Source organism: Acipenser ruthenus, chromosome 50 (genome assembly GCF_902713425.1).
Source record: "Acipenser ruthenus chromosome 50, fAciRut3.2 maternal haplotype, whole genome shotgun sequence".
Classification (NCBI taxonomy): Eukaryota; Metazoa; Chordata; class Actinopteri; order Acipenseriformes; family Acipenseridae; genus Acipenser; species Acipenser ruthenus.
The window spans coordinates 2,920,129-2,948,068 of NC_081238.1; the positions used below are offsets into that span (position 1 = coordinate 2,920,129).

The 27,940-nt window shown below is 37.4% G+C and overlaps 1 protein-coding gene across 3 annotated transcripts; it reads left to right on the forward strand.

The window, feature by feature from the left end:
* Positions 1-3,556: 3,556 nt before the first annotated feature.
* Positions 3,557-27,554, forward strand: LOC131722000 (membrane-spanning 4-domains subfamily A member 4A-like). Of its 3 annotated transcripts, XM_059015501.1 has the most exons (7): positions 3,558-3,720; positions 10,851-11,002; positions 15,377-15,484; positions 21,528-21,584; positions 23,720-23,875; positions 26,357-26,464; positions 27,075-27,554. In XM_059015501.1, the coding sequence occupies exons 1-7, from the start codon at positions 3,630-3,632 to the stop codon at positions 27,099-27,101; spliced, it is 699 nt and encodes a 232-aa protein (XP_058871484.1). In that variant the 5' UTR covers positions 3,558-3,629; the 3' UTR covers positions 27,102-27,554. The 3 variants fall into 3 exon arrangements, with proteins under 3 accessions (XP_058871486.1, XP_058871485.1, XP_058871484.1); XM_059015503.1 differs by lacking the exon at positions 23,720-23,875 and having other exon boundaries at positions 3,557-3,720; XM_059015502.1 differs by lacking the exon at positions 15,377-15,484 and having other exon boundaries at positions 3,557-3,720.
* The last annotated feature ends 386 nt before the right edge of the window (positions 27,555-27,940 follow it).

Here is a 27,940-nt window from a genome sequence, read left to right on the forward strand (position 1 = left end):
GACCTATTGGCGGCTCTGGTATAGAGAGCTCAGCAATTACCTACCCAACGGGCAGGCATATCCCATATGTAATGTCTTTGGTGGTTGTCTTCTCTTTCAGGGAACCAGGGTTACGGTAGGTAACATAACGTTTTGCAAAGAACAGAAAACACAGCTGCAGGAGTTTGAATGCATTTGTACTGTGGGCTCAGTTTTGAGGTGCTGGAATGTTTTTTTTTTCTTTTGTAGAATCGTTTTCATACTAACTTTTGTAATAATATTCATTTAAAAATTAAATTGATGCCTATGATAAATACGTTTTTTTCACTAAGTAGCTATTAACATTTAAAATATTGAGTACTTTGATGTATGTTTAAATATTAACTAAATCAAATTATGAATCAAACTGATAAATCTTGTTACATACCTGTAATTGATTTATTAAAATGTTTGGATATACTGCTATTTTATTGATTACTGGCTCGCTCACAGTCATCTTAAAATAATGCTAGCATATTTTTTGTTGGAAAATAATAATATTCTAATTTTTTTTTTTGGGGGGGGGGTGGATGTTGCAAGCCCACTGAATGTGATTTTGCAAGTTGTATTTAGTTGTGCAGAGTAGTTGTGAAAAAAGTAACTTATGCAAGGCTCTTGTTTCCTTCTGTATTGTCGGCATGACAGTTATCGTATGAGGTAACAGCTGGAGGATTTAGTTACACAGTGTTCAGAAATTAGGATTTAAGAGTTATGTTTTTATGCACGTTGTACTGGTTTTACTCAAAAGTGATTCCTGTTCAGGTATTTATGAATGGGAATAATAAGAGACATGCACTTTCGTGTTTGACCAAAAAAAATAACTGCATTTCTACAATTTTCAGTTATACAAAGGTACCTAATTTAAAAGTTTGAAAAACGTCTGTTTAGTTTTTGCTATTTATTTTATTCACTATAATTAAAGTGTTTACATTTTTTTTTCACTCAGTGCATATTCTGTGTGATTTCCATCTTTCACAATATTTATTCAAATGAATAAAGGACAGTTTAGATTAGCTTTATTTATAATGTTACAGGTTTAAACATATACAGTGTTTTTAATTTGACATTTTCACAAGGAGTGCTAATAGTGGGCCGAGTGCCTAATGCAGCTGAACAGGTGTGACTCAGGTAAAAAAAAAAAAAAAAAAAAAAAAGTCTGGGAACCCCTGCAATAAATTGTCTTGTTGTCTTTTGTCTTTAAGGATAACAAATAGGCTCTTGTTTCCTGCAGAAAACCACTGATGCTATGCATGTTGATGTGGCGGAGTGCGGCTTGTGTCCTCCAGTCTGGGGGTTTCTGCTGTTGAAGACATCAAACAGTCAACCCACAGTCTAAAAGAAAGACAGAAGACAAACGTTATATAGTACAAGTCACAATTACCATACGCATGACACAACAACCCCATTCGCCTACCTCAATGAAATGTACAGTTGGCATACACCTGGAGAATTTAGATTTCAGATATAATTCAACATTTAACTGGCATGTTAATCTGGGAATATAATAAATCAAACCATGAAAAAATACATTAAACTTAAATCAGATTTTTACACTTGGCCAGTCAACATTTAGCTGACAGATAAATCCGAAATAAATCTTTGAGGTTAGCAATTGAATCTGAAAAAAGAAATCTGGGAAAAGAAATCTGGGTTTTGTCCAAATAAATTATTTATCTATGACCAAGGTACTCGACTCTTTACTTCATTCTGTCACACTGCGTGCAAAGGGTTGTGAGATAAGGAGAGAGCACATTTTGCAATTTGAAGCTGTCTCTTCTTCTTATCTGTTTTGTAATTTGCTTGTTTGGTATTTTTTCCATTTCGCAATTTGAGCAGAATGATTTGCTCAAAGACCGAAATAACCTTTAAATCTGATTTAAGTTTAATGTATTTAAAGTGTTATGTAAAAAAAGAAAAGAAATGTAAGGATCTGTAGATATTCAACAATACATTTGAGCAAAAATTCTATTATTATTATCATCTAAATTTTTCAGTGCACGTTTTTTTTTTTTTTTTTTTTACTCTGGTGCACATGTGCCTAGAAAAAGTTAGCGTAGAGCGTTTGTTACGTTTTTGTTGTTGTGGTTGTTTTGTTTTATTATTGCTATAACGTATTGGATACGATTATATTAAATCCCGCCAATAATTGTTGGTCATAGCTTACTGGTGGATCACGGAGCCCGTTGAGATCCACCAAAATGGATTGCAGTGTTTGGTGTACTGGCCACCACTGTTCTACAAAATACAGTCCTCCATTATAACAACGCTGCCGATGAGCTCTGCGAAATGAGTGTACAAAACAGCGCCTTTAAAACAAGTGTTTATTATTATTATTATTATTATTATTAATAATAATAATAATAATAATAATAATAATAATAATATTATTATTATTATTATTATTATTATTATTATTATTATTATTATGTCTTTCCCTTGGTAATGGATTTGAATATTTCCTAGATTATTATTATTATTATTATTATTATTAATGCTTCTGGGAAAGTTGCTTGTAATTGGACAGTAGAAGGAGTGTGATCTTGCTGAAGATGCTGACTGAACGTCAGACAGTGCTTGGCCAGGTTTTGCCTTGTACTTCGTTGATGTTCCAATAACTTTTAAAGCTACTTCCACATCGATAAGCAGTCACAGACCTGCTTTGTAAACTAACGCTGGACAATAACTGGACCTAAATGAATTATTTGTGTAATATAGAATTTGTGGAGATATTGTAGGGCATGTTCACCTGGTATATCCTGGATCCCTTGATTACTGAACAAATGCAGTAGGTTACTTAAGCACTGCTGCAGATCAAGTGCACCGAACACTGCTGCACTTATACCCTGATGCAGATGATAATGCACCCATGCACCGTGCCAGAAGCAGGGGCAGGAGCATGACAGAGACTTCAGGCATCTTTCATGGCCACCACAATCCCCAGATCTCAATGATGAATGATGCATTCATCACTCCAGCTTGTTGAGTCTATGTCACATCAAGTCAAGGCTGTGATTACTGCAAATGTTTTTCAACTCGATACAGGGTGCAGGTCCTAATAACATGTCAGGGTAAATTAAGTGACAATGAGCAACTTTTCATGTTACTGATGGATCTCATTTTAAATTTCCATTCAGCCATGCTTGTTATTTTTGCAGAAGAAATAAAGACAATAATACATGTCCAGACCACAGTAGTGAGATATTTTTTTATTTATTTCTTAGCAGACACCCTTATCCAGGGCGTCTTACAATTGTTACAAGACATCACATTATTTTTTACATACAATTACCCATTTATACAGTTGGGTTTTTACTGGAGCAATCTAGGTAAAGTACCTTGCTCAAGGGTACAGCAGCAGTGTCCCCCACCTGGGATTGAACCCACGACCCTCCGGTCAAGAGTCCAGAGCCCTAACCACTACTCCACACTGCTGTCCCGTAGTGCTTCAACGCACGCTGCCCTTACAGTAGTATTTCAGCTTTAAACCACTTCCTGAGGTGGTCTGAAAACATCTTTAAACAAGCCTGCACTGGTTGGTCAAAGTGTGTGTGGATGTGTGGATAGGAACATGTGCAGCTCTTCCTCTCTTCATTAGAGCACTAGCTATAGAGATGGAACACATTTACACTGAGCTGCAGACACCAACTCAGGATATGTACTCTGGTATCTCACCAGGGGTGAAAGAGCCTGGAAGACACACAGGTAATTAATGATCCTGGATTTTCTCATATATATATATATATATATATATATATATATACAAATATAAAAGTGTTTAATATTGATATCTCTGTTTCCGCCCTGAGACATTGCACAATTTTATTAATTTTATTGTATCGATACAGGGATGGTTATATATATATATATATATATATATATATATATATATATATATATATATATATATATATATATATATATATATTAGTTCATATTTTTTATTATATATTTATTATATATATATAGAAGATAAACGCTTAATAGAAGTTAACGATTCAGTCACAGACAGTTCCACATACAGTGGTAGTGACTGTTGGGATGATAATCAATAAATCTATATCACTCTGAAAGGGATTCATAATACAAAATACTGAATTTTTACATTATTGCATTGATCAGTTAACACGATGATTGCCATATTATGTAATAATGTACACAATCAAAGAAAAACTATAATGAATGCATGTTTGATCTGTAGAAACATCAACCTGAAGTGAGATTCTGTAAATCTATCCCGCTGACAAATAGACCAAAGCCAGGAAACAACATAGCCGTGCTAGTATCATCTACCTTTCTATTTTCAAAATCTCAATCCCACCACTTCTAGCTCGACTCCACGTGTTGGAAAACCAAGCATGGATGTGGCACGACCTAGTAAAGCTACTTTAATTAATGTTTTTTATTTGCCATCCCATGTGTGTAATAACCAAAAGAAAATACTTGCAAACTCCACGGGCAAAATGCCAGAAGTTCATAATGCTTAAAATAGCTGTAATATTTGGTTAATTGACTCCAGATTTAGTATTCTCAGTAGCTTGTTATAGGTGTCCTTAAGGTAAACATATAGTCAATTAATCACTAGCTTGTTTACGTATATATATATATATATATATATATATATATATATATATATATATATATATATATATATATATATATATATATATATAACCAAAAGAAATGAGGTAAAATCTATGGAAATAGAATAACATCTGGTAGATCAGGGGTTCTCAGGAGCAATGACATTCTATGTGTTTTTTTCTATTAATAGCGAGAAGCAGGCGTCGGCGGCAGCTGCAAAATAAAGTGTAACAAGGGAGTATTGGCGGACTGTCAATCAAAAGCAGAAATTCACAAATCAGAGCTAACAGAGTGCCTACCTGTAGGCGGGATGTAGAACGAGAGCTCTGACAATAGGGCGGTGTTAAGGTCATGTGATCGCTCTGCTGGCAGATGTAAAAAGTGTAATAAAATTACAATATCTCGAATCTGCTAACAAAGAATACGTTTTGCAAAGTATAAAGAACAAAAAAAGCTACAACAGATTGAATGCATTTGTACCGTGGGCTCAGTTTTGAGGTGCTGGAATGTTTTTTTTTTCTTTTGTAGAATCGTTTTCATACTAACTTTTGTAATAATATTCATTTAAAAATTCAATTGATGCCTATGATGAATACGTTTTTTGTCACTAAGTAGCTATTAACATTTAAAATATTGAGTACTTTGATGTATGTTTCAATATTAACTAAATCAAGTTATGAATCAAACTGATAAATCTTGTTACATACCGGTTTACTTGCTCTTATTGCGCTTTACTTGCTCTTATCTGCCCCCAATTTTACTGCATTTATAGTTGTAGTATTTTATATTTAATTATATCCTGATGCAACTATCACTGTTGCTGTCACTATCATTATCTGCTCCATTATTGAATCATATTTTGTCATACTTGTACTTGCTAGAACCAAAGTCATTGTATTTATCTTGCACTTAATTGTATTATTACTTGTACTGTGATTCTTGAAATAAATAATAAATAATATGTTTTGTTGGAAAATAATAATATATATATAAAAAACGTTTTTTGACAGATTCAAATTTCACTGCAGATGGATTTATTTTTGTAAGTTTTCTTTTGGTTAAGTGGCGCAGCTGCACTCCAATTTATTTATTGTTTTTTTTTTTGGGGGGGGGGGGATGTTGCAAGCCAACTGAATGTGATTTTGCAAGTTGTATTTGGTTGTACAGAGTAGTTGCGAAAAAAGTAACTTATGCAAGGCTCTCGTTTCCTTCTGTATTGTGTGCATGACAGTTCCCTTTCAATTCGAAGATGACCAACAAAGACATTACGTATGGGTTATGCCTGCCCATAGCGTACTGATAGAAAAAAAGCTTCTCGAGACGAATCGGGTCGATTGTATTTCCCTTGCATTCGTGCTGAAAGCTGGCTTGCCACTTTCCCGGAATCAACAACTTTGAAAAGACAAGCCTTTTTGCCTTTCTGTCTTTCAGCAGCCTCCTCGCTTGCGTGGTAGGCCGCTCTTTGTATCTGTCTGTCGTGTGTGAGCAACTGCCTGTGCAGTCATCCGCGAATGGTTGTCTTTTCTTCCGGAGAGTACACAGTTCCTCCACAGGGGTAGGCCTTGCTGCATCCCCGCTGTCGAGTAGACCCTCCCGGCTGTGTAGACCCGCCCACCTTGGTGAGTCGGGCCTTGTAAACAAATCATGTGCTCTCCCCTATACTATCTTTTCATGTGTTGCTGTCTGCTTCAACTCGGCCACCGTGGCTTCGGCTTTGTGTCCCCCTGGTACAAGCTACGCGCTGACCAGGTGTGTTGACCATGCGGTTAGCGTAGGCACATTGCGTAGCTGCATCCCCGGTGCTGTGGTACCATGGCGCACGGATAGCCCTTGATACTCAGGTATCAGTGCACGAGTGCTCAGTGCGTACAGCACACAGTGCCCAGTGCCTCAGCATCAGTGCTCAATCACAGCGCTGCACAGTACGCGGTACTCGGTGCACACGGTGCTCGTGCTGCATACGAAGCTAGTATGGGCAAACTCAGAGCTGCACGGTACACAGTGCGCACAGCCCTCGGCGGTGCATGTGGTATTAACCACTGCCTAGACCTAGCACAACAGCTCATGGTGTTGCACGTTACTCAGTGCACGTAGTGACATGGTACTCGGTGCGCACGGGCTCAGAACACGGCGTTCACACTTAACCAGTGCTCGAGCGCAGTGTGAGTGGTGTGTTTCTGCATGTCCCATGCAAAACAACCGGCCCATGTCAGGCAAGTCAGGTTTCCACCCTTTCACAGCCTGCAACACCAACATCCCGCAGGAAGACAAGCATTCCCTCTGCGTGCGATGCTTAGGCGTTCAATATGCCACCATGGCCCTCGAGAAGGAGGTGGCTTGTAACTTCTGTGAGGCCCAGCCCCGGGTGAAGGAAGCTCGTTTGGGGAGGGCCACGAGGGCGAGCTCTGCGTCCTCTATGGCCGGACCGTCATCTGGTTGATAGTTTATGGACTGTGAAAAAGTTTAGTTAGTACGCCAAGGGGAGTTAGGTTTTTGTTTTATTATTTTGTCTTTGTGAATAATAAAATTGCACAAAAGTGCTAAACTTACACATTACCATTTTGTTCCCCTGTCACTCAGTGTAGTGTTGCCAGATTGGGCGGGTTCACGCTCAGTTGGGCTTGTCTTTTATTTAGTGTGTGTAAAATGGCTTTTGACGGGTGCCTAATTTTTTGGTTAGTTTTGGGCATTTGTGTGGGTATTACGTTTTGGATTTGTATTGAATAGTTTTAAAGTCTTAACAATATTTAAGCAAAATACTAAGCTATATGTACACAACCCTTAGTGTTTACATCCTGTTGCTAAACAATGTAGCAATAACATGGATCAATATTTGTGGATGACGTACTTTCCATTATGGGTAGCGTATTACTATTACGGCTACAAATATATTTTAATCAAATAGGAAAACACTCCACTCACATTTCCACCCTCCTTGTTTCCTCCCATTAACCACAACAAAGGAACCCTGAGCCCCGCCCCCTCCGATAGCTAGTTCAGTCACGTCGCCTCCAATTCATGACTGACACTTTGCTTACAGTACTAGGGTGATGACTCCTTGTACGTAACTGCCGCTTTCTTAAATGGACGGCTTCCGACTGCCCCTGGAATGAACTACCCAACCATTCAGTACGAGGTGCACAGTTCCTGTTGTACAGCACCCTCACATGTCGAGGGGGAGATTGTTGATTCAGATTAATTCGCTGTCTGTCACATATCCCATCGCTCAGAGTGGAGCCGAAGGAACACTCGGCTGAACCTACCTTGCCCATTACACCCCCCTCCCAGGAAAAGTAATCTGCATTTTGATGATCTTTCCCTGCACGGTGTGTCATGAAATACATGAAGGGTTGCTTCTATACAAGATAGGGTGTTCTACTCCATCGACTTGCTGGGACAAGACTGCTCCCAGACCAACATCTGAAGTGTCGGTGTGGAAGATTAATTCCTTATCAAAATCTGGTGTGATCAGAGCCAAGGCTTGGCAGAGTCGTCGCTTAATGTTATCAAAAGCCCCCCTGACATTATCATGTCCATTTAATTAAATTTGGTGCATTCTTTCTAGGAGGTTCACTAGAGGGTTGACCATTGTGGCATACCTGGTATGAATCGTCGGTAATAACTGGCCAACCCCAAGAGAGACCTCACCTGGGACTTGGTTTTCGGGATTGCAGTATCCACCAAAGCCTGGACTTTGATGGTGACAGGTTTCAACATGTCCCATAATAAATATTAGGTTTCTTCTTTGGCAAATGCACATTTACCCAAGTTGGCTGTCAGCCAGGCTACCCTCAGAAACTGCAGGATGGCTGTGACCCTATCCAAATGCTCTCACCGGTGGAGCTGAAGATAACCACATCATCAATATACGCTGCTGCATATTCAAGATGTGGGTGTAAAAGCTGGTCCATTAGTCTCTGAAAGGCAGCGGACGCACCATGTAGCCCAAACGGCATGGTTGTGAAATGAAACAGACCATCAGGGGTAGAAAATGATGTTCTCACATGATCTGCAGGTTAAGGGAATCTGCCAGTATCCCTTCGTCAGTTCTGAAGTCCAGATGAACCTTGCTGTCCCCAGTCTGTCGAGAAGCTCATCGACCTGAGGCACAGGATATGCATCGAACTTTGAAATAGCGTTCATCTTGGTAGGTTTCCCATTCATTGTGGCGATCGGGCTGCCGAATTTCATAATTTATTTTCCCTACAGCCTGAATCACCTCATGTGGCCCCTACCATTTAGCATATTGTTTAGATTCCGATGTGGGAAGCAGCAGCATTACCTTGTCTCCTGTTCGATAGGTCAGAATCCATGCATTTTGGTTCAAAACCGTTCCACCAAACCGTCCATCTGTGGATGATAAACAGATGTCCGGATGGGATGTATTTAATATTTTATACAACTGCTGTAGCTTTTGAGACAGAAAGTTAGTCCCATGATCCCTACTCTCGACATAATCTGCACTAGTTATTTGGCTATTGCAGTGGCACTAGTGGACCTCAATGGAACTGCCTCTGGATATCACATTGATAATCTACCACTACTAATGTGTGCATATACCTGGAATCAAAAGGTAGCAAAGGGACCACTATGTTCATTGCAATGCATTCAAAGGGAGTGGAAATAATTGGCAGTGGGACTAAAGGGGCGGGATGCACGTGACCTGGCGCTACTCGCTGTCAGTCTGGGCACGTGGTTACATATTTTGACACTTCCTTATGAAGCCCTACCCAATAAAATCGAGCCAATATGCGTTCCTTCGTCTTGTCGGCTCTCAAGTGTCTGGAAAAGTGGATGTCATGCGCCAACCTCGTGACCTCTGGCCAACAAGACGGGAGAACCATCAGTTGTTACAGGCTGTCCTGTGTGCCTGTGGCAAGGTTTACCCTATACAGTAATTGCCCCATTTGAGTGGCATTTGATACCATCTACGCTCTCTCCCACCAGTCCCCAGTCTCGTTTTAGAGATGCACCTTCCCATTTTTTGACTTTTACGAAAAAGGGGAGAAAATAGGTCAGCTTGCAGGGGGGAAATTTCACCAATTGTTTCTCCTGCTGTGTCTGCCTTTTGGATGAATTGCCAATACTATGGCCAGTCCCAGCCCAGAATTACGGAGTGCAGCAGCCTTTCCACCACCCCCACTGTGAGGTGGCACTGTGTCTGACCTATCGACACGTATGCTTTTAGGGTGGAGTATGTCGCCATATCTCCATGGATACAGGAGATCGCCAGCTTGCCTTGTGGCCGCCGTGACACACCGCCTGAGAGAGCTGATTGAATTAAGGTCTGTGCACACCCTGAGTCCACTAAAGCTTGTGTAGTCACATTACCAACCACCACATCAATGATACAAGGCCCCGCCCGACCATTTCTCTGTTCCTTACTTGCTTCAGATGCCAGATAGCACGTCACCATGTTGCACTCCACTGCCGAGGGGCACAAGAGGGTGATGTATCCAGGTTCATGGCACCTAAAAGAAACAATCGGGGCAGAAGGTGCTGGGGTTAGTAAATCTAGCCAGCCGTCAACTCCATGATGCACCCGTGCCTTGGGTATTGCCATCACGGGTCCCGCCGGTGCTGATACCGACCCTCTCAATCAGAGCCGTGTATCCCTCCTCTCTCTCTCTCTATCTGCAACCTCTCATCTGTCAGCCAGTGCTTTCAGCAGCCTGGATAGTGCAGAGACGTCCATCCCACTTCCATAGTGCACCTGTCGAGGCGAGGCAGTGATTATAAACAACAGTTCAGTGGTCAAAACGAAGCTTTATAGTTGCTTTTAAATAATACGACCGACTACTGACTAAACACAACGATGTGAACAGCCAGTCAAAACCACGGGGTTCAGTCATGAAATAACACACACTTTAAAACACCTACATGATCACGTCCAACAGTGGGTGCTCCAGGTGCAAGTGGTGTTTTGAACAGTGAACAGTAACTAACAGTGCAGTGCTGTCCGGGTTTGATGCTGGGAATAACATATTTGTCTTGGCATGTTTTATGTTTATATAAAAGTATTACACACAACAGTCGGGGCCCACAATAAGGTACCAGCATTTATATATTTAACATATTGCCTTTTTAAAAATTGTAATCACACGTCATAGGTCATAAATCAAACAGGGAATACATTTCTCAACATTTGCCAGAAGAAAAAACATCTCTTCAAGATCATAATGTATCCAGATTACCAAAAAATGAACTCGATTTGTGTTTCTTTTTTTTTTTTTTTAATGTGCCACTACCAGACCAGGCAAGCGCCATGGCTTCACATGTAACAGTTACTGTTACTCAGAGTTCCCCCCTGAACAGTGCTGGCCAGGCTGCACCAGGAACAGAGGCAAGACAGCTGCCAGGGTCGATGCAGACATTTCTACGAGGACAGCCCAAAGCTTTGGGGGTAAGTCAGCAAAATATTCACATTGTGTGTAGCGATTTCTTAAGCTTAGAGAGCACAATACTGGCAGAAATACTGTAGCACTGTATATGGCAGGGGTTCCCGCACTGTGGTCCGCAGCCCAAAGGTGCGCCGCGACACCGTCCCGGGTGGGCCACGGGAGCAATGACATTCTATGTGTTTTTTTCTATTAATAGCGAGAAGCAGGCGTTGGCGGCAGCTCTAATTATAGGAAAATAAAGTGTAACAAGGGAGTATTGGCGGACTGTCAATCAAAGCAGAAATTCACAAATCAGAGCTAACAGATTGCCTACCTGTAGGCGGGATGTAGAGCGAGAGCTCTGACAATAGGGCGGTGTTAAGGTCATGTGACCGCTCTGCTGGCAGATGTAAAAAGTGTGTTCAGTATTAATAAAATTACAGTATGACGAATCCGCTACCAAAGAATACATTTTGCAAAGTATAAAGAACAAAAAAGGCAGCTGCAGGAGTTTGAATGCATTTGTACCTTGGGCTCAGTTTTGAGGTGCTGGAATGGGTTTTTCCTTTTGTAGTAACGTTTTCATACTAACTTTTGTAATAACATTCATTTAAAAATTCAATTGATGCCTATGATGAATATGGTTTTGTCACTAAGTAGCTATTAACATTTAAAATATTGAGTACTTTGATGTATGTTTCAATATTAACTAAATCAAGTTATGAATCAAACTAATAAATCTTGTTACATACCGGTAATTGATTTATTAAAATATTTGGATATACTGCTATTTTAATTACTGGCTCATTCACAGTCATCTTAAAATAATGCTAGAATATGTTTTGTTGGAAAATAATAATAATTAAAAAAAAAAAATTCACGGATTCAAATTTCACTGCAGATGGATTTAGTTTTGTAAGTTTTCTTTTAAGTTAAGTGGCACAGTTCTGATTTTTTTTCTTTTTTTGGGGGGGGGGTGGGGGTGGGGGAGGATGTTGCAAGTCCACTGATTTTGCAAGTTGTATTTGGTTGTACAGAGTAGTTGCAAAAAAGTAACTTCCGCAAGGCGCTCGTTTCCTTCTGTATTGTGTGCATGACAGTTATCTAGGAGGTTGCGGCTGGATTTTTATGTTTTTATTCTATATCATGTGTTCCCAGACTTTTTTTTTTTACCTGAGGCCCACCTGTTCAGGAACTGCAGCCCACTATTAGCACTCCTTGGGAAAATGTCAAATTAAAAAACATTTATATGTTTAAACCTGTAACATTATACATAAAGCTAATCTAAACTGTCATTTTATTCATTTGATTAAATATTATCAGGTAAAAAAAGTTTGGGAATCCCTGGTATGTGGTATATATATATATATTACACATGCATACTTATATACACACACGCACGCTGTAGAGAATCAATTATCCGATCTTTGATCAACCTTACTGTCTTATCAACCAAACCAACTGATGACTTACGCGTGGTGTATTACACACACAGCTTCTGCTGCTAAAACGGCAACGAAATTTAGCTACCAGAATAAAAGGACCAGCAGACTGAGGCAAATGAAAGTTACAGAATTATTCAGACCATCAAAACCTTAGTGGAGCATTGTGTGCTTTAAATTGTTGCAGTTAAGCAAATTAAAACAGTCACCTCGTTCTTGATTTTTCGTCTATTTTGTCAGTAAGGGCTGGAGATCCTATCTATGTTCCTAAAGTTCTGTAATTTGTCAAAGTTGTGCTGAATTGTATTTGATGGATTTCAAAGTTTGGTATACGTTTAATTACAGTATTTCATTGCCTTAACTGTAGGTGTTTCTGAATTGCTTAAATTTCATGATTTATAAGCTTAGTCATTTTGTATGCTTAATGTGATAGAATAGGTTACTAGCTCTATATCATCAGTAGGTACTTGTGTACTAAAGTACAGATGAACCTGCTTTATATCACGATTGTCATGCAGGCGTAATCTGTAATATAAGGCGGCTCATGATGTAAACGGAGTTTCACGTTTGCCTATGACAGCCTACAAGTGTGAGGAAAAAAAAAAGAAAGAAAACTAACGGTGAATTAAAGAGTCATGCTTTAATACTATACGTTCAGTCATTCTTTACATTTAAACACATGCCTATAGTTTACTAGGACAAATACGTTTTATATCATTAATTGGAACAAAACAGTTTGTGTCATTATCTAAAAAAGGCATGAATTGTCGACTGATGAGAGCTATCAGTCAGGCGCTGCACCAGGCGCTGCACCTGGTGTTTTTTGTGTGTATTTGTATAAGACTGTTGAAGAAAAATTTGGCGACGTTGGTGTTTTGTAACTGAATTGTATCCTGTTAAGATTGCTCACGTAGCATTTGACAGGCTGCACAAAATGTGAAAATAAGCAGGTTTGTGAGACAATCGTGATAATAAACAGGATATGATATTAAGCGAGGTTATATAAAACAGATTAATCTGTACTTGTGTATGTTAACTTTATTCTAATCATTATTAAAGGTACAGTAATTGTTATTAATACCTGTTTGATTATCCATACAAATCGATTATGTGAACTAGTATCGGGCCAAATTAGTTTGGATAATTGACTCTACTGTATGCGTGTGTAATTATATATATATATATATATATATATATATATATATATATATATATATATATATATATATATATATATATATATGGAAGGGTGGTGGGCAATTCACTGACACAAGGAGACTTTATTTGTAACGCCGCTCAGACGCACCAATTTATTTTGTATAGTAGATGGCGCTGTTGTCCGTGGACTGGATACTGACAACAGTAACCAGAACCACGGTGTTTACCAATACAGGTACAGGCACAACAAGTGCTCGTAAATAATAATGAAAACCAAAGGCGAAAGAAAAAGGAAAAATAAAACACAGTAATAAAACTACAAACAAAAGTGCTGTTATGCAGTGCCCCCACTGCCGCTAAGCCGGTCAGAACGAGCCTCCCTCCTACGCTCAGTTACCCTATACATTGGGATGGCCGGAGTTCCCCGTACAACTAAACACGTCCCCTTGGGTATGTGATGATTTCTGTTATTTATTTCCTCTTTAAATTATTTTAAGGTCAGCTGTTTTCCCCAGCCAGGTTTTCCTCGTTTTGTTTTAAAACTGACGTCTTCTGTCAGTGTCACTGTGTGTTCCCAAACACAGCCACCCGAGTGCACAACCGAGCCAGATCTTAAGGGCCGAGCAGTCTCCCAAGGCCCGCCCCTCAGCCACTCAGAGAGAGGGAAAGCACACACCCCCTCTTCCCCACCTCTCCGTGTCATCGCCATGACCGACAGGCGGATCCCACGAGACTGCTGCCCTCCACCTGCAGTAATATGGATGTGCCAGACAGTCAGCCAGATCTCCCCTGTTACTATATTTTTCTTCAGAAGGATTAATTATTATTATTATATTAATTCTATTATTAGAATAGAATGTTCATTCCAAGAAGTTCCAAAGTTCCCAGTTTGAAGATAAACTTGTGTTCCTTTTGTTTCCGAGCAACATTTGTTCCATAGCACTGATTGATCACACCGACTGTGATGTCTTCAGCAGTGTGATCATCACTGTTGAAGTGATGGGCTACTGGAAATGCAGTGGTGTTAATGCGAATGCTTCTGAAGTGTTCTACAAACCGGTCTGCTAAACGCCTTTTAGTTTCCCCAATAAACAATTTGTTGCATTTCTTGCAGATAATGCAGTAGCTATCCCTGCACATGTGAAAGTGCTGTGTTCTCTACACTACTTAGCCTCTGGTTCCTTTCAGACCACACTTGGAAATGTCTGGAGGGATAGCCCAATCCACCTTTCCCAGAGTGCTAGACACATTTCTGGATGTCATGTTCAAAAGAGCAAGCCAATACATATCATTTCCTAAGGATACAGTATTAGCATAACTGATGTGTGTATTGTGTTTTTTTTTTTGTTTGTTTGGTTTTTTTTCACATTTTGACCACTTTTTTAAACTTTTAAATTGCATTCCCTGCCTCAAGATGGCTTCACAATATTATTATTATTATTATTATTATTATTATTATTATTATTATTATTATTATTATTATTAATAATAATAATAATAATAATAATAATATGAGAACATGTCAATTATATGCCACTGTTAAAAAATGTAAGTGGCACATTATTTTATTAAAAAAAAAAAAAATCTTTACATATATTTTTGTACTTTTGTATCTAGCCAGTTTTTACAGAGGCTGTGCCCTAATATAATCTGAATCCACATTTGAATGAATCGTTCAGCTCTACGATTTAAACAACAATGTGTGATACCAATTAAATGTTTTCTCTATTTGCAAAATGTGTAAAATGTTAAAATTCATGAGTTTTCTTATCCTGAAATCTGCTTTTGTTTTGCAAGGTCGTGCAAATAATGATTGGGATCATGAGTCTGCCGTTTGGTCTTGATATGGTGACTAGGCACTCGTTTATAGGAGCCATTGCATTACCTCTCTGGACTGGTGTATGGGTAAGGAAATTAAATAATACCTTCTTTTCTTCATGGATTTTACCCCAGATTTTCTTCACAATTTGAAATGTCCAATTCAAATGTCACAGAGTATGCTCCAAACAGGGCAGAGAGATAAAATAGCCCTTACATCCAGGATCAGGTTCCAGTGGAGACCCAATAGGCCACTCTGTACATTTCTAGAAGATTGCTGTCAATTTACTTAAGGTAGGCACGGAATATCTCGGTTACCGTTCCAGAAATGAAAGCTCACATCCTGCATCTTCAGAAGATTCTCAAGATCCAAGGGTAACAGTCTCATGCATGGTGCTCAACAGGATCTTACCTTGCTAAATATATTGTTTGTCTTTCATGCAGCCTGCTTTTAGGGGAGCTAAAGAAGAAAATCTGTACACATTAGTGTTTCCATAAAAACAAAATGTAATCATGTGGCCTGGTTTTCCACTGTGGCAAATTGCACACCTACCTCATTTCTATGGCACGGGCAGTTTGCATTTTGGTCACAGTGGAAAATATAGACCAAGGACTTGCTCAGTTATGCAGAAGTAACAAATATTCTGTTCTACTTGGCTTCTTCAACAACAGACTAGAACAGTTAATAATTCCAGAGTTAACGCGTGTGGAAAGGCTCCTGCTGTGGTATGTGGTGTTTTTAATAAATACATGTGTGTTCACTTTATGTTTTATAATTTCACTAGTTAATTCATTTTGGTAATGTTTACACATTCATATTGACATTTTAGTGTTGGCTTGTTTAGTTGGTAAGATACTATTGCACTGGAGGGTAAAGGGGCTGCACTGCAGTGTTGATCCTAACTGACTCACTGATCTGTTTTGTCACAAATTCTGAGGGTTCAGATTTCATACGTACTCTTTTTATTTGCTCAGCACACACTCTTATCTCAGGGGAGACGTTAGGAGGACAGAGATGTTATTACTCCTTGTGGGGTATTGTTCATGCACTGGACCCGCAATATATCCAGATGACTATTTTAGTACTCAAGAAATTCACTGTATTTAAAGTTTTTTTACGAATCAGAGTATGATCAGTACTCATTCGATTTATTAACGGTTAAATATTGGATTGAGTAGCTACAGGCTACTTCATATCCCCAGCTGATAGACACTCTGGGCAGTCTAGTGTCTTAACAGATATCAACATTAACACTTTAATACATTTATATGTATTTGCAGGGCCTGCGGGCAGGCCAAGAACACATCACCCAAAGCACCCAATGGTATATTTCAGCACATTCAACAGAATACTCTCTTCATTCTAAAACATAGTGTAAATCCCTTATAGCAAAGCATTCAATACATGTGAGATAAAATAATAATTGATTAATGCTTACCCTTCGATACAATATAAATGCAGAGTTAAAATACAAGAACTGTCTTCACCAAGCAAATGAAACTGAGTTCAATCAGCTCAATTGTGTAAGTCTGCAAAGGATGGACCACCTCACCCTGCCTGGTGTGAGTGTGGTACTCCATTGTAATTACTTAGGAGTTATATAGGTTTTTCGTCTCATTGGAATACGTGGGACGCCTCAATTAAATCCAATCATTAATCTGTTGAGACAGTTCTTATCTTTTTTACAAATAATAGTTTTCAAAAGATCTGGGACAACTTTTCAGATTTAATTGGAGTCATGTACCAATAAATTCAAGACTTCATATTTGTCCAACTCCAAACCTATGATCTCATCCCTTCTTTCCTCCGAGCCCCTCCTTTATCTGAAAAGTCAAGTGAACCAAGGTTCCCAGGATCCTGGTTTATAATATAAAAAACACTACTGTTATATGTGCATGCAAAACACTATTTTTTATATGTGTTATATATGAGAGATGTTTTAATATGTGACATCATCTCTAATTGATAATATTTTGTTAAATTAAAAATATGTGTTTCTTTTAACCTCATTGTGTTTCAATATGTTTATAATGAGTCAGTTTTCATTCTATATACAATTGTCTAACAGAGTATTTGACAAAAGATTGCCTCATACAATATTCAATTAGTTTCACCAAGTTTAAGTGGTAATAATTTTCATTACAATTATTTATTTCTTAACAGACATAATATACCAGGCTTCTGATCTGTATCTGACTCTGAGAATATGCTATTGCAAGCAATTTCCATGAGAATATGCTATTGCAAGCAATTTTCTCTTGTTTTTTCAAGGCTAAAGTCTGTGCAAGCACTTTTTTTCAGATATATGACCTATCAATGTCTGTTATGCCATAATTTTTGCATATTATTTCAAGATATATTTTATCTGTATTAAACCACTAATTCCATAAACCTTAACACTCGCAGTTTTTTTTCTAAAGTGGAATGTGAGAAGACCCCTCCTTTTTCTACAGCCCATACATCTTGATAAGGAGAGAGGCCCCTTTTTCTCAATGCTAGGCAGCAGTTTTAAAGAACCACATTATAATGACTCCATCTACCATCATTAGACAATAGTATAGTGGATTAATAACAAGTTACATTATAGTATATTATTACAAACTAACACAAAAACATAGCATAATACCTTTTTATATTCTGTAATTTAATAGATATTATAATGTCTAAAGGTCTTTTTGTTTAATAGAAGGAGAAAGAAACTGAACCAATTCCCCAATTAATTCAATTGAATACTGCTCCGGCTTTTAATCTTTTTATCACTACAGTAAAGTCATGAACAAGCAATAACACTCGTCAGTTTAAATAATATGTTTTCCCATTATACCAAATACTTAAAACATAATCCTATGAAATCAAATAGGTATTTTTAGTTTCAAATATCATTCTGTCTAGAAAAGGTTAATCATTTATTTTATTAATTTGCAATACCTTTGTGTCTAATTTCTATTTTTTGACCATTATAAACTATAAACAGTGTCAATTAGCACTGAACCTTCTTTAACTATAAATGTCATTATAAGATACACTTTAATTAATTTAATTCAGTTTAACAGTCACTCGTAGAATTTATAATATCACTTTATTTCTTTGGTGATTCCCTCTAAAATTTGAATGGAAGTACAGGCCAGTATTAATGCATTCAACTTCCATAACACTGTAATGTCTGAACTAAGTGTGACCCTGTCCTTTGTTCATACAAAATCCAGCCGAAACAGGTTTTTTCTTAAGACCTTGGCTGCTAAGTTTTAATGTTGATTTAAATGTTGCAAAGAATCCCTTCCTAATCTTGTCTTTGGAAACATAAATTTATAGGTGGGATTAACGTCCACTTTTTTAGCCGAAATTGTGCATTTTTATCAAGCGTCATGCTTTCTAAAGATAAGATATACAATCAATTATTTTATTTTCTTAAAGACTCCAGGTTATTTTCTGGACAAAACAACTAATGGACTGACCTATTTCATGGAGCAAGGGAGCCATCTACTGGCGGGATGCTCTTTCTTTATCCTTCCTTCAAAAAAACCCCTAACCGTTTATTATTTATATCAAAGTACATTCCATATTTGAAATCGTCTAGTACATGTCCAGCATATCCGCACTTTCCCAGCAGGATTTAAATTCTGTACCAGGTTCAGCTCTAGTTGGTTCCATAACAAGTCCCTTGATCCAAAGTTTCTAATCACAGATGTAGATTTCCATGGTCTGACTTCATTCCTATAAGATACTTGGACACGTTTAGCTGTACATATTATTTCTATATATTTCATTTTTCATCCAGAATACTAAAGGAGGCCAAAACTCACTGTTATTCATATTTCCGGGCATCCAATTACTGTTCTGCTCCACATCATCAGTTGGCAAACTTAACATAACTGAATCTGAATCAGTTGATGAACCGTGCACTGTAGCTTACTGAGATCCTCCATGCAAAGGAGTCCAATGTTTTACTACACAGAATAACTAGTTCAGCATCACCTGCGACAGTTTGATAGTTCACAATTGTCTTAGTGGTTGTCTTATTTAAACCGGCTTGGCCCAATCACTCCAGGGAAAAGGGGAGGGCAGAGGCAGAGGCAGAGGAAGATTTGACCCAGATGGTTTCTACCCTATTCAGACCAAAAGTAGAGTCTGTGCGATTATAATTTGTAAGAAGTTTGAATTCTAGACAGACTTGTAATATGGTTGCCTGTGTTCTTTGTTGGGTTCAGAGACTGCAGTCTGAATTGGCTTGGTACTTGATATTGCTGCATTTTGGGAGGACACAATTAGCTGACAGCTGTTTACTGCTGGTTGATTACTGAACCTCCACTAAGTTTTAGAGTGAAGTATTGACTTTGTGTTTTATTTCTCTCTCTTGTCTGCTCATTTTGTGTAGGAGGCTTTAAAAAGGAAGTAAAATTGATACTGGTTAGTTATTGTGTGATACTAAATCGGTTGCTTCTCATCTATGTATTGTGTATCCCATTTAATATCTCAGCAGTAGTAAACTTTGGGTGGATTTACCCAACCGAGTCCTTGTCTAATTGTCTTGCTAGTTGTAAGATATCAATTGGACTAACCTAGTCATACTGGTTTGGTGTTGCCTATGATTATATAGGACACTTAAATTGCCTGCTTAAATTATATCATGAAGATCTGAGTGTGGTTCTGCCATGCTGTATTTATTTTTCTAACTACTTTAGTGTATATATTTAAATCTCAGCCATTTCAATTAAATCTATATTTTCAGAGCTATTTAAGGTTAATTGGAGAGAGTGTATATTGTAGCGAATCATATTTTATAGCTTATGATTCAAGTCCAAACGGTGATTAAGAGTATAACATAGTTCCCTTTATTGATTCCAATATTCAATGGTTACTCACATATTATTATTAATATTATCATTAGCAACTAGCTATATACCCAGCTATCCCAGATTAACTCGTTTAACTCATTTGCTATCTTCCTAATTGTAGCTGACAACAAACCGCTTCCTTCTTGGTTCTGCAAAATGTGTTCTTCTAGTTATCTGGAAATGTCCAAACCACAAGGCTTAAACTGTCGTTGCCTTAGCAACCTACTTTTGTCAGCTTCTGTTCAGCTAAGATTGGTTTCCTGTTCAGAGTACAGCTGTTTGCTGAGCAGGCCTTATTAGCAGACCTGTTGCTGAGCATTATCATTGCTTTTCCTTACATAGATTTGAACTACAAACATGTTTCTCTCTATAAATGGCACCTACTGATATTTTTCAAAAGGTATTTCCCTACAATATTAAGTGTCTATTTAAGTGATAGTGCCCGTCGATGTTTTTATTAAACAAATGTTTTACTTGTCAGAGTTGCTTAGAGTTTATCTGAACAGTGCCAGATATCTGAACAGCACAGTGTTACTGAGCGCCAGTCAAGCTGACAGACTATGATTGGCTGACTCTGCAGGTACAGGATTGGTTGCTTTGGTTAGTGCAAAGAGTTGATTGACTGGTTTTGCTCAATAATAAAATATATTTGGACCAATTGTGTCTGTTTAGTATTTGCTGTCCAATAGATATGAACTGAGCTTTCATTAAGGCAAATCAAAATGCAAAAGCTGGCACTTGCGCGGATTGATTTTAAGTTTGATTCACAGTAGATGCCGTGACGTTCTAGAGGACATCCACTGTCTGATAGAAGCCAGCTAGAGCTGGAAGCTGATTGGCTGATGGTACTGAATTGTTTTCTAATATTTGATTCAGTATTGCTATTTATAATCTATATCCGATTTATAGTCAATGCTTAAATGTGAGGTCTGTTTATTGCATGAGAGGTTGTTTACCAATTAAGGGTAGGGATTCAAGTATTTCAGTTCTATTATTTATATGAAATACACATTTCCATGCTTAAAGCATTAAATACATGTATTAGTATGTGTAGAGTTATTTATTGGTGTCTTCACTAAGGTAGTTCTTTTACATGCTTTGAGAACTATTATTATTGTATAAGTGTGTCTGTGAACTTGGTCCCTCCCATGAGCTTTAACTAATTTGATTGTTTCTTTCAGTGCTGTATTGACTGTGTCCTGTCTGTTGGAAGTCCTATACTACTGAATCTTTTTACAGTTTCAGTTGTTATTTATAATCATGGCTTACAATGGAAATCTTGTATCTCTTACAGTATATTATCTCTGGATCCCTGGCTGTTGCAGCGGAGAATACCCGCAGAAGAGGTCTGGTCAGTATACTTGATACACAAATAGAAATACCTGCAATCTGTAACACACACTTTTTGTGTAGCTGAACTTTCTTAAATCGACTAATTCATTTAATGTGTAGTTAATATTAAGGCTCTTCCTAGGTCAGCATTTCTCAAATGCAGCCACCAGTGTTATTTTGTGCAGCCACAGCAGCCCCCAGCAAGTCCTCTTAATCAACCTTCACCTTAATAGGCACCGCAATCCAGCTTTCAACCACCTTTGACCAAAAGGCCAACCCAATATTCCCAGAATCAGAATAGGTTACTACCAAAGACTTTTTAAATAACATTATAAAAAGTAGATGGCAGAAAGGGAGATTGACAGCAAAAATAGGATTGCTAGGTTTAATTAACAAACCGTTTAATTTCTGTACCACACACAATACTTGTTATAAGAGTAATTTTATAAACACCAGTAAACCAGGTAAATGAGACACAAGTGAGCATAGAACAGAGTGAGAAACCAAATAAAACTATTGAAGCGCAGAGAAGGGCCAAGAGGAAAAGGAAACAATAATCATCATTGCCATATCACTTTTGCCTTCCACCCACGTAACAGTGAGTAGATGCAATGAATATAAAAATAGCAAAACAAGCAATACAAAACAATGTCCCCATTTATAATATCATCAGTTCGGTCTCATCGGTTGGTGTGGCTGTCCATAGGCACTCCAGTTGGCAAAAAAGAGGAAAACAGGTACTGTCCAACAGCAAAACATCCACAAGACCAAAACGGCTTACAGTCGAATTAGAAAAAACAATGGCTTTTTTCCAGGTAAACGACAAGGCAAAAAAAAAGTGCCAGCCAAGTTGCTAAACAGAAGAATTTTTTTTTAAAGCTGTACTAACAAAACAAAAGCTAGTCAAATGTAGTGAACTTTCTAACTTAATGCAGTTTTACATTAGCATAGCCATACTTACTGTCGCATAGCTTTAAAGCATAGCCATACTTACTGTCGCAAATAAGATGGATGAGAAGAGGCTTTAGTAGTGTGACATGAAAATAGCTGTAAGGAATAATATTATTTTTGTTAGTGCTGGGACAAATATCCAAATATTATAACAAACATTGCCCCATCTGTATTCTAACAAACACTGCTCCTTGTGTGCATCCATCCATAAATTACATAGTTGATAGATATTAGAAAGACGGATTTCAAATTAAAACTGTTCATTACTGTTCATACATACCTCTGCTTAACTTGCCAGCACTTCAAGTTGATGACGCCCTCATCTTTGTAAACACTCATATGTGCAGCTGTCCACATAACTTTCACATGTCATTGTACAGTGCGTCAAGGTGAAGTGTTTCTTACAAGTCTGCATTGTCACCTTAATACAAATGAAAGGGTACATGTATGCAAATAGTTAAAAAGAGAAATGATACCTGTAACAATTGCTAGGTTTACAATGACTTCTGGCATCCAGAATGGAGCGTTCTTCTAGAATTGTGATGTCATCATACCGTTACCTTACAATACTTTTCTAGATTTTGGAAACCTGGCTGACTAAGTTATCGTACTTGTCTTACTATAATTATAGTAGCAATCACCTTTCTTTGACAAAGTAATTAATTTGGAATAAAGAATCATAGATCTTTTACCAGAAAAATGTTATTTTACTTAAAGCTGTAAAAATTTGCCCAAGGGTTTTATTCATATTCCAGTGAATTGCTGTTGATACTGCTGATCTCATTGCTGAGGAGGGTTAATTAACCACATGAAATACATTAACAGCACACATGCAATTAGTAGTAATGGAAACGTTTAACAAATAATGACACGTAACCATCCTCTGAGACCAGCAGAACGAGCCAGTTCCACCTGGTAACCTGGATGGCCACTATTAGGTAAGTAATATGAGAACTGGTGTAATATCATTCTCACATCATTATTGAAAACCCATGTCACAATAAAAAAGGACAGGGTCAAGTAGATTTTTTTTCAGAAATAATAGCACTACACTCAGTGTGCTTGTTGTAAATGTAGCCCTTGTGAATATGTGATCATATACGAGGTAACGTAGACCCTAATTCTGAATGTATTGATCTGATTATGCATTGTATTAAGAATAAAACTTGTATTTGTAATGTTGTTGTTTTATTTCACTTCTAGGTGAAAGCATGTTTAGGGATGAACGTTGTCAGTTCTGTTTTTGCTGGATTTGGAATTATTCTCTATTCAATAAGCGTGTCCATATTATCTTTCGACATATCTCCACGTTATAACCAGTTATTAATCGACGTGCATTACTTGAACTCGATAAACATGGTAAGTGTTTGCACCGCCTGCAATCTTCAACCTCTCTCTTCTTTTATCATTTTAGTTTTTTTCTTTTTTATCACCTCCTTTTCAACTCTTGTCTCATCCACACGCTTCTCTTTCACTGTTTCATTGACACTCCCTCACATACAGCAACAGAAATTTTTTGTCTGATTTTTACCAGTTTCTTTTCTATATCATTTGTACATACCATAAAGAGTAAGTAGCGGGTTTCTGGAAAAAAAAATAGTGTAACACGTCCGCACGTGTTGCTACAACTGTTTAAATAACGTACCTGTAATTTTTCTTTTCAAAATGGCCTCTCTAGTGCACAGGTAGTGTAAGGATTATTGTCCAGAGGTAACACAGCAATAATGATCCACGATGTTGTACGGAACAGAAAAGCCAGAGCACGGGTTGTTCTGTTTGTTTGTTTGTTTGTTTGTTTGTTTGTTTTTATCACTCTGCCTGCAGTGATTTAGAGCAGGGGTTCCCAAACTGTGGTCCGCAGCCCAAAGGTGCGCCGCGACACCATCCTGGGTGCACCGCGGGAGCAATGACATTCTATGTGTTTTTTTTTTTCTATTAATAGCGAGAAGCAGGCATCGGCGGCAGCTGTAATTATAAAGTGTAACAAGGGAGTATTGAAGACTGTCAATCAAAGCCGAATTTCTCAAATCAGAGCTAACAGAGTGCCTACCTGTAGGCGCAATGTAGAACGATAGCTCTGACAATAGAGTGGTGTTAAGGTCATGTGATCGCTCTGCTGGCAGATGTAAAAAGTGTGTTCAGTATTAATAAAATTACAATATGTCGAATCCGCTGCCAAAGAATACGTTTTGCAAAGTATAAAGAACAAAAAAGGCAGCTGCAGGAGTTTGAATGCATTTGTACCGTGGGCTCAGTTTTGAGGAACTGGAGTGGGTTTTTTCTTTTGTAGAATCATTTTCAAACTAACTTCTGTACTTGATAACATTCATTAACAAATTCAATTGATGCCTATAATGAATACGATTTTGTCACTAAGTAGCTATTAACATTTAAAATATTGAGCACTTTGATGTATGTTTCAATATTAACTAAATCAAGTTATTAATCAAACTCATAAATCTTACATATCGGTAATTGATTTATTCAAATGTTTGGATATACTGCTCTATTTTGTTGATTACTGGCTTGTTCACAGTTGTCTTAAAATAACGCTAGAATATGTTTTGTTGGAAAATAATAATTAAAAAAAAGTTATTTGACTGATTCAAATTTTGCTACAGAAGGATTTATTTGTGTAAGTTTTCTTTTGGTTAAGTGGTGCAGCTCCACTCTGATTTATTTATTTATTTTTATTTTTTTGGGAGTGGGGGGGGTGTTGCAAGTCCACTGAATGTGATTTTTCAAGTTGTATTTTGTTGTACAGAGTAGTTGCTAAAAAAGTAACTTCCGCAAGGCTCTCGTTTCCTTCTGTATTGTGTGCATGACAGTTATCGTATGAGGTAACGGCTGGATGTTTTAGTTACACAGTGTTCAGAAATTAGGATTTAAGAGTTATGTTTTTGTGCATGTTGTACTGGTTTTACTCAAAAGTGATTCCTGTTCAGGTATTTATGAATGGGAATAATAAGAGACATGCACTTTCTTGTTTGATGATCAATTTAAAATGTCTGTTTAGTTTTTGCAATTTATTTTATTCACTAAAATTAAAGTGTTTTTTTTTTTTTTTTTTAAATCACTCGGTGCATATTCTATGCAATTTCCCTCTTTCACAATATTTATTCAAATGAATAAAGGACAGTTTAGATTAACTTTATTTAGAATGTTACAGGTTTAAAACATACAATGTTTTTAATTTGACATTATCCCAAGGAGTGCTAATAGTGGGCCGCAGTTCCTAATGCAGCTGAACAGGTGGGCCTCAAGTAAAAAAGTTTGGGAACCCCTGATTTAGAGGACAGATCTCAAACCCCAGTGCACTAGAGCAGACATTTTGAAAAGAGCTTTGAAACAGACTTTAAAGTTATAAGTGTAAAAAGTTGTCAGGATGTTATCAATGAAAATAAAAATTGCAGGTAAGTTATTTAAACAGTTGCAGCAACATGTGATGATGTGTAATGCTATATTTTTTGGAACCCCACTACTTACTCTTTAAAATTGAGTTTTATAGTTATAGATCATTATTATAGTTAAAATCCCATTGTATTATTATAACTGCCTTGTATGTAATATTTAATATTATCTATAATATTACTATACTAGGATGCATAGGACGGACATAACACCCCTTAAATGCAGTCGAATCTGTAACTATTGCTTAAAGTTAAGATCATTGTTGAGAAAGGACTACTCCACAAAGTCCTGCATTAGATCTCCGGACTCACTACCTTTACCATCTTATAATGAAACCCAGCATCTAGTATATCCTATAATAGGCTTTATTCTTGTTATAATGTGCTGTCTAGACAATGGCTTTTGAATGAAATGATTTGTGTTTTACAGACTTTTGGCATTGTAGCAGTTCTTCTGGTGCTGAACATTTTGGAGATGTGCATCGCTATCGCTACATCAGCCTTTGGATGCAAATCTGAATGCTGTTATACTGCCATGGTAAATGTGTATCATTATTATTATTATTATTATTATTATTATTATTATTATTTATTTCTTAGCAGACGCCCTAATCCAGGGTGACTTACAACTGTTACAAGATATCACATTATACACATTATACATTATTTCACATTATACAGATATCACATTATTTTTTACATACAATTACCCATTTATACAGTTTGGTCTTTACTGGAGCAATCTAGGCAAAGTACCTTGCTCAAGGGTACAGCAACACTGTCCCCCACCTGAGATTGAACACACAACACTCCGGTCCATAGCCTTAATTATTACTCCACACTGCTGCCCTGTATTCTATTCTCCATAAACATACACCATCATCCTCTTCACACTACCTGGACAATGGGTGAATAATCATGCTGTTGTGTGTTTTCTTTAAGTGTAATGTAACAAAATTAATAATATGACTCTGCTATTAATTTCTATGTAAAATAGCCTGGGTTTGGCTAGGATTATGGGCAATTGAAAATATTTACACACCTATGGAAAAAAGTAGAAAGCAGGGATTGTGTGTGATTATAGATGAGAATGACAGAGAGAGAAACTCTTCTAAGTTTAGTAACATGCATTTCATTGTCTTTTTCAGCCAGAGGTTGCTTTTCAACAGGCATGAATCCAGTGACCTGGGTGCAGATTTGCTCAATCGAACTATAAGAAGCATTCGGTCAAGAAGACAACTGTCCCTCCGCCTCCTCTAGCAAAGCTTAGCCAGCGCTAAAGACTTCATCTCTGCAAGGTGTTATTATCAGAACAAGTTAAACAACAATGAAATCCTCCCATGTGTAAACTGTCGGGGAATTTGTATTGATACGAAAATGTGTTCATTTGCTTTGGATTTGTTGGTTTTGCTTATGATTTCAGTAAGATCATTTGTATTTTGAGTATAAGTTAAAAGTTGAAATGTTTCACATGTTCAGTTATGATATTGTTTTTATATTTTAATATGTTTTCAGTCAAAATAATGAAAAATAAACATGGTAGGACAATGGTATACAGAAGTGATAAGTTGAGATATGTTTTGGTGTTTTATGATATATTGCTTTGCTTAATAAAAAAATAAAAACTGCTTTGAATTTTTAAATGCCATCCCAGGCAAACACTTTTAGTCTAGTTCTATTTGTATCTAAAGGTAATTTATATCTCTTTACCTGTTAAACCCAGGGTGGAATAGCCCTCCAGGACCGTGATTGGACCCCTGCTCTAACACTAGGACACAATGTGCATGCGCCTCATTTTGATGAGCAAACTGCCTTTGCCCTGTAATGGAATTATGGTGACATGCTTTGCCCCATCCTTGTCTGCGTTAGTGTCACAAGGTGACCAAGGCAAATTAGGGGTTTGTTTTGTATTGCACAAATGGTTTTTTATGTATTATATTTATGATTTTATAAGCACTTTTTTGTGTGTTTCCTTTTTCTATTTGTGATTTAATATTATTTTGGCAATATTGAT

Excerpts from the sequence above, each read along its gene's own strand:
- LOC131722000 (XM_059015501.1), top strand. The coding sequence starts at position 3,630 with ATGGAACACATTTACACTGAGCTGCAGACACCAACTCAGGATATGTAC. Across the intron at positions 11,003-15,376 it reads GACAGCCCAAAGCTTTGGGG|GTCGTGCAAATAATGATTGG; the intron begins GTAAGTCAGCAA and ends TTGTTTTGCAAG. Across the intron at positions 15,485-21,527 it reads CTCTCTGGACTGGTGTATGG|TATATTATCTCTGGATCCCT; the intron begins GTAAGGAAATTA and ends TATCTCTTACAG.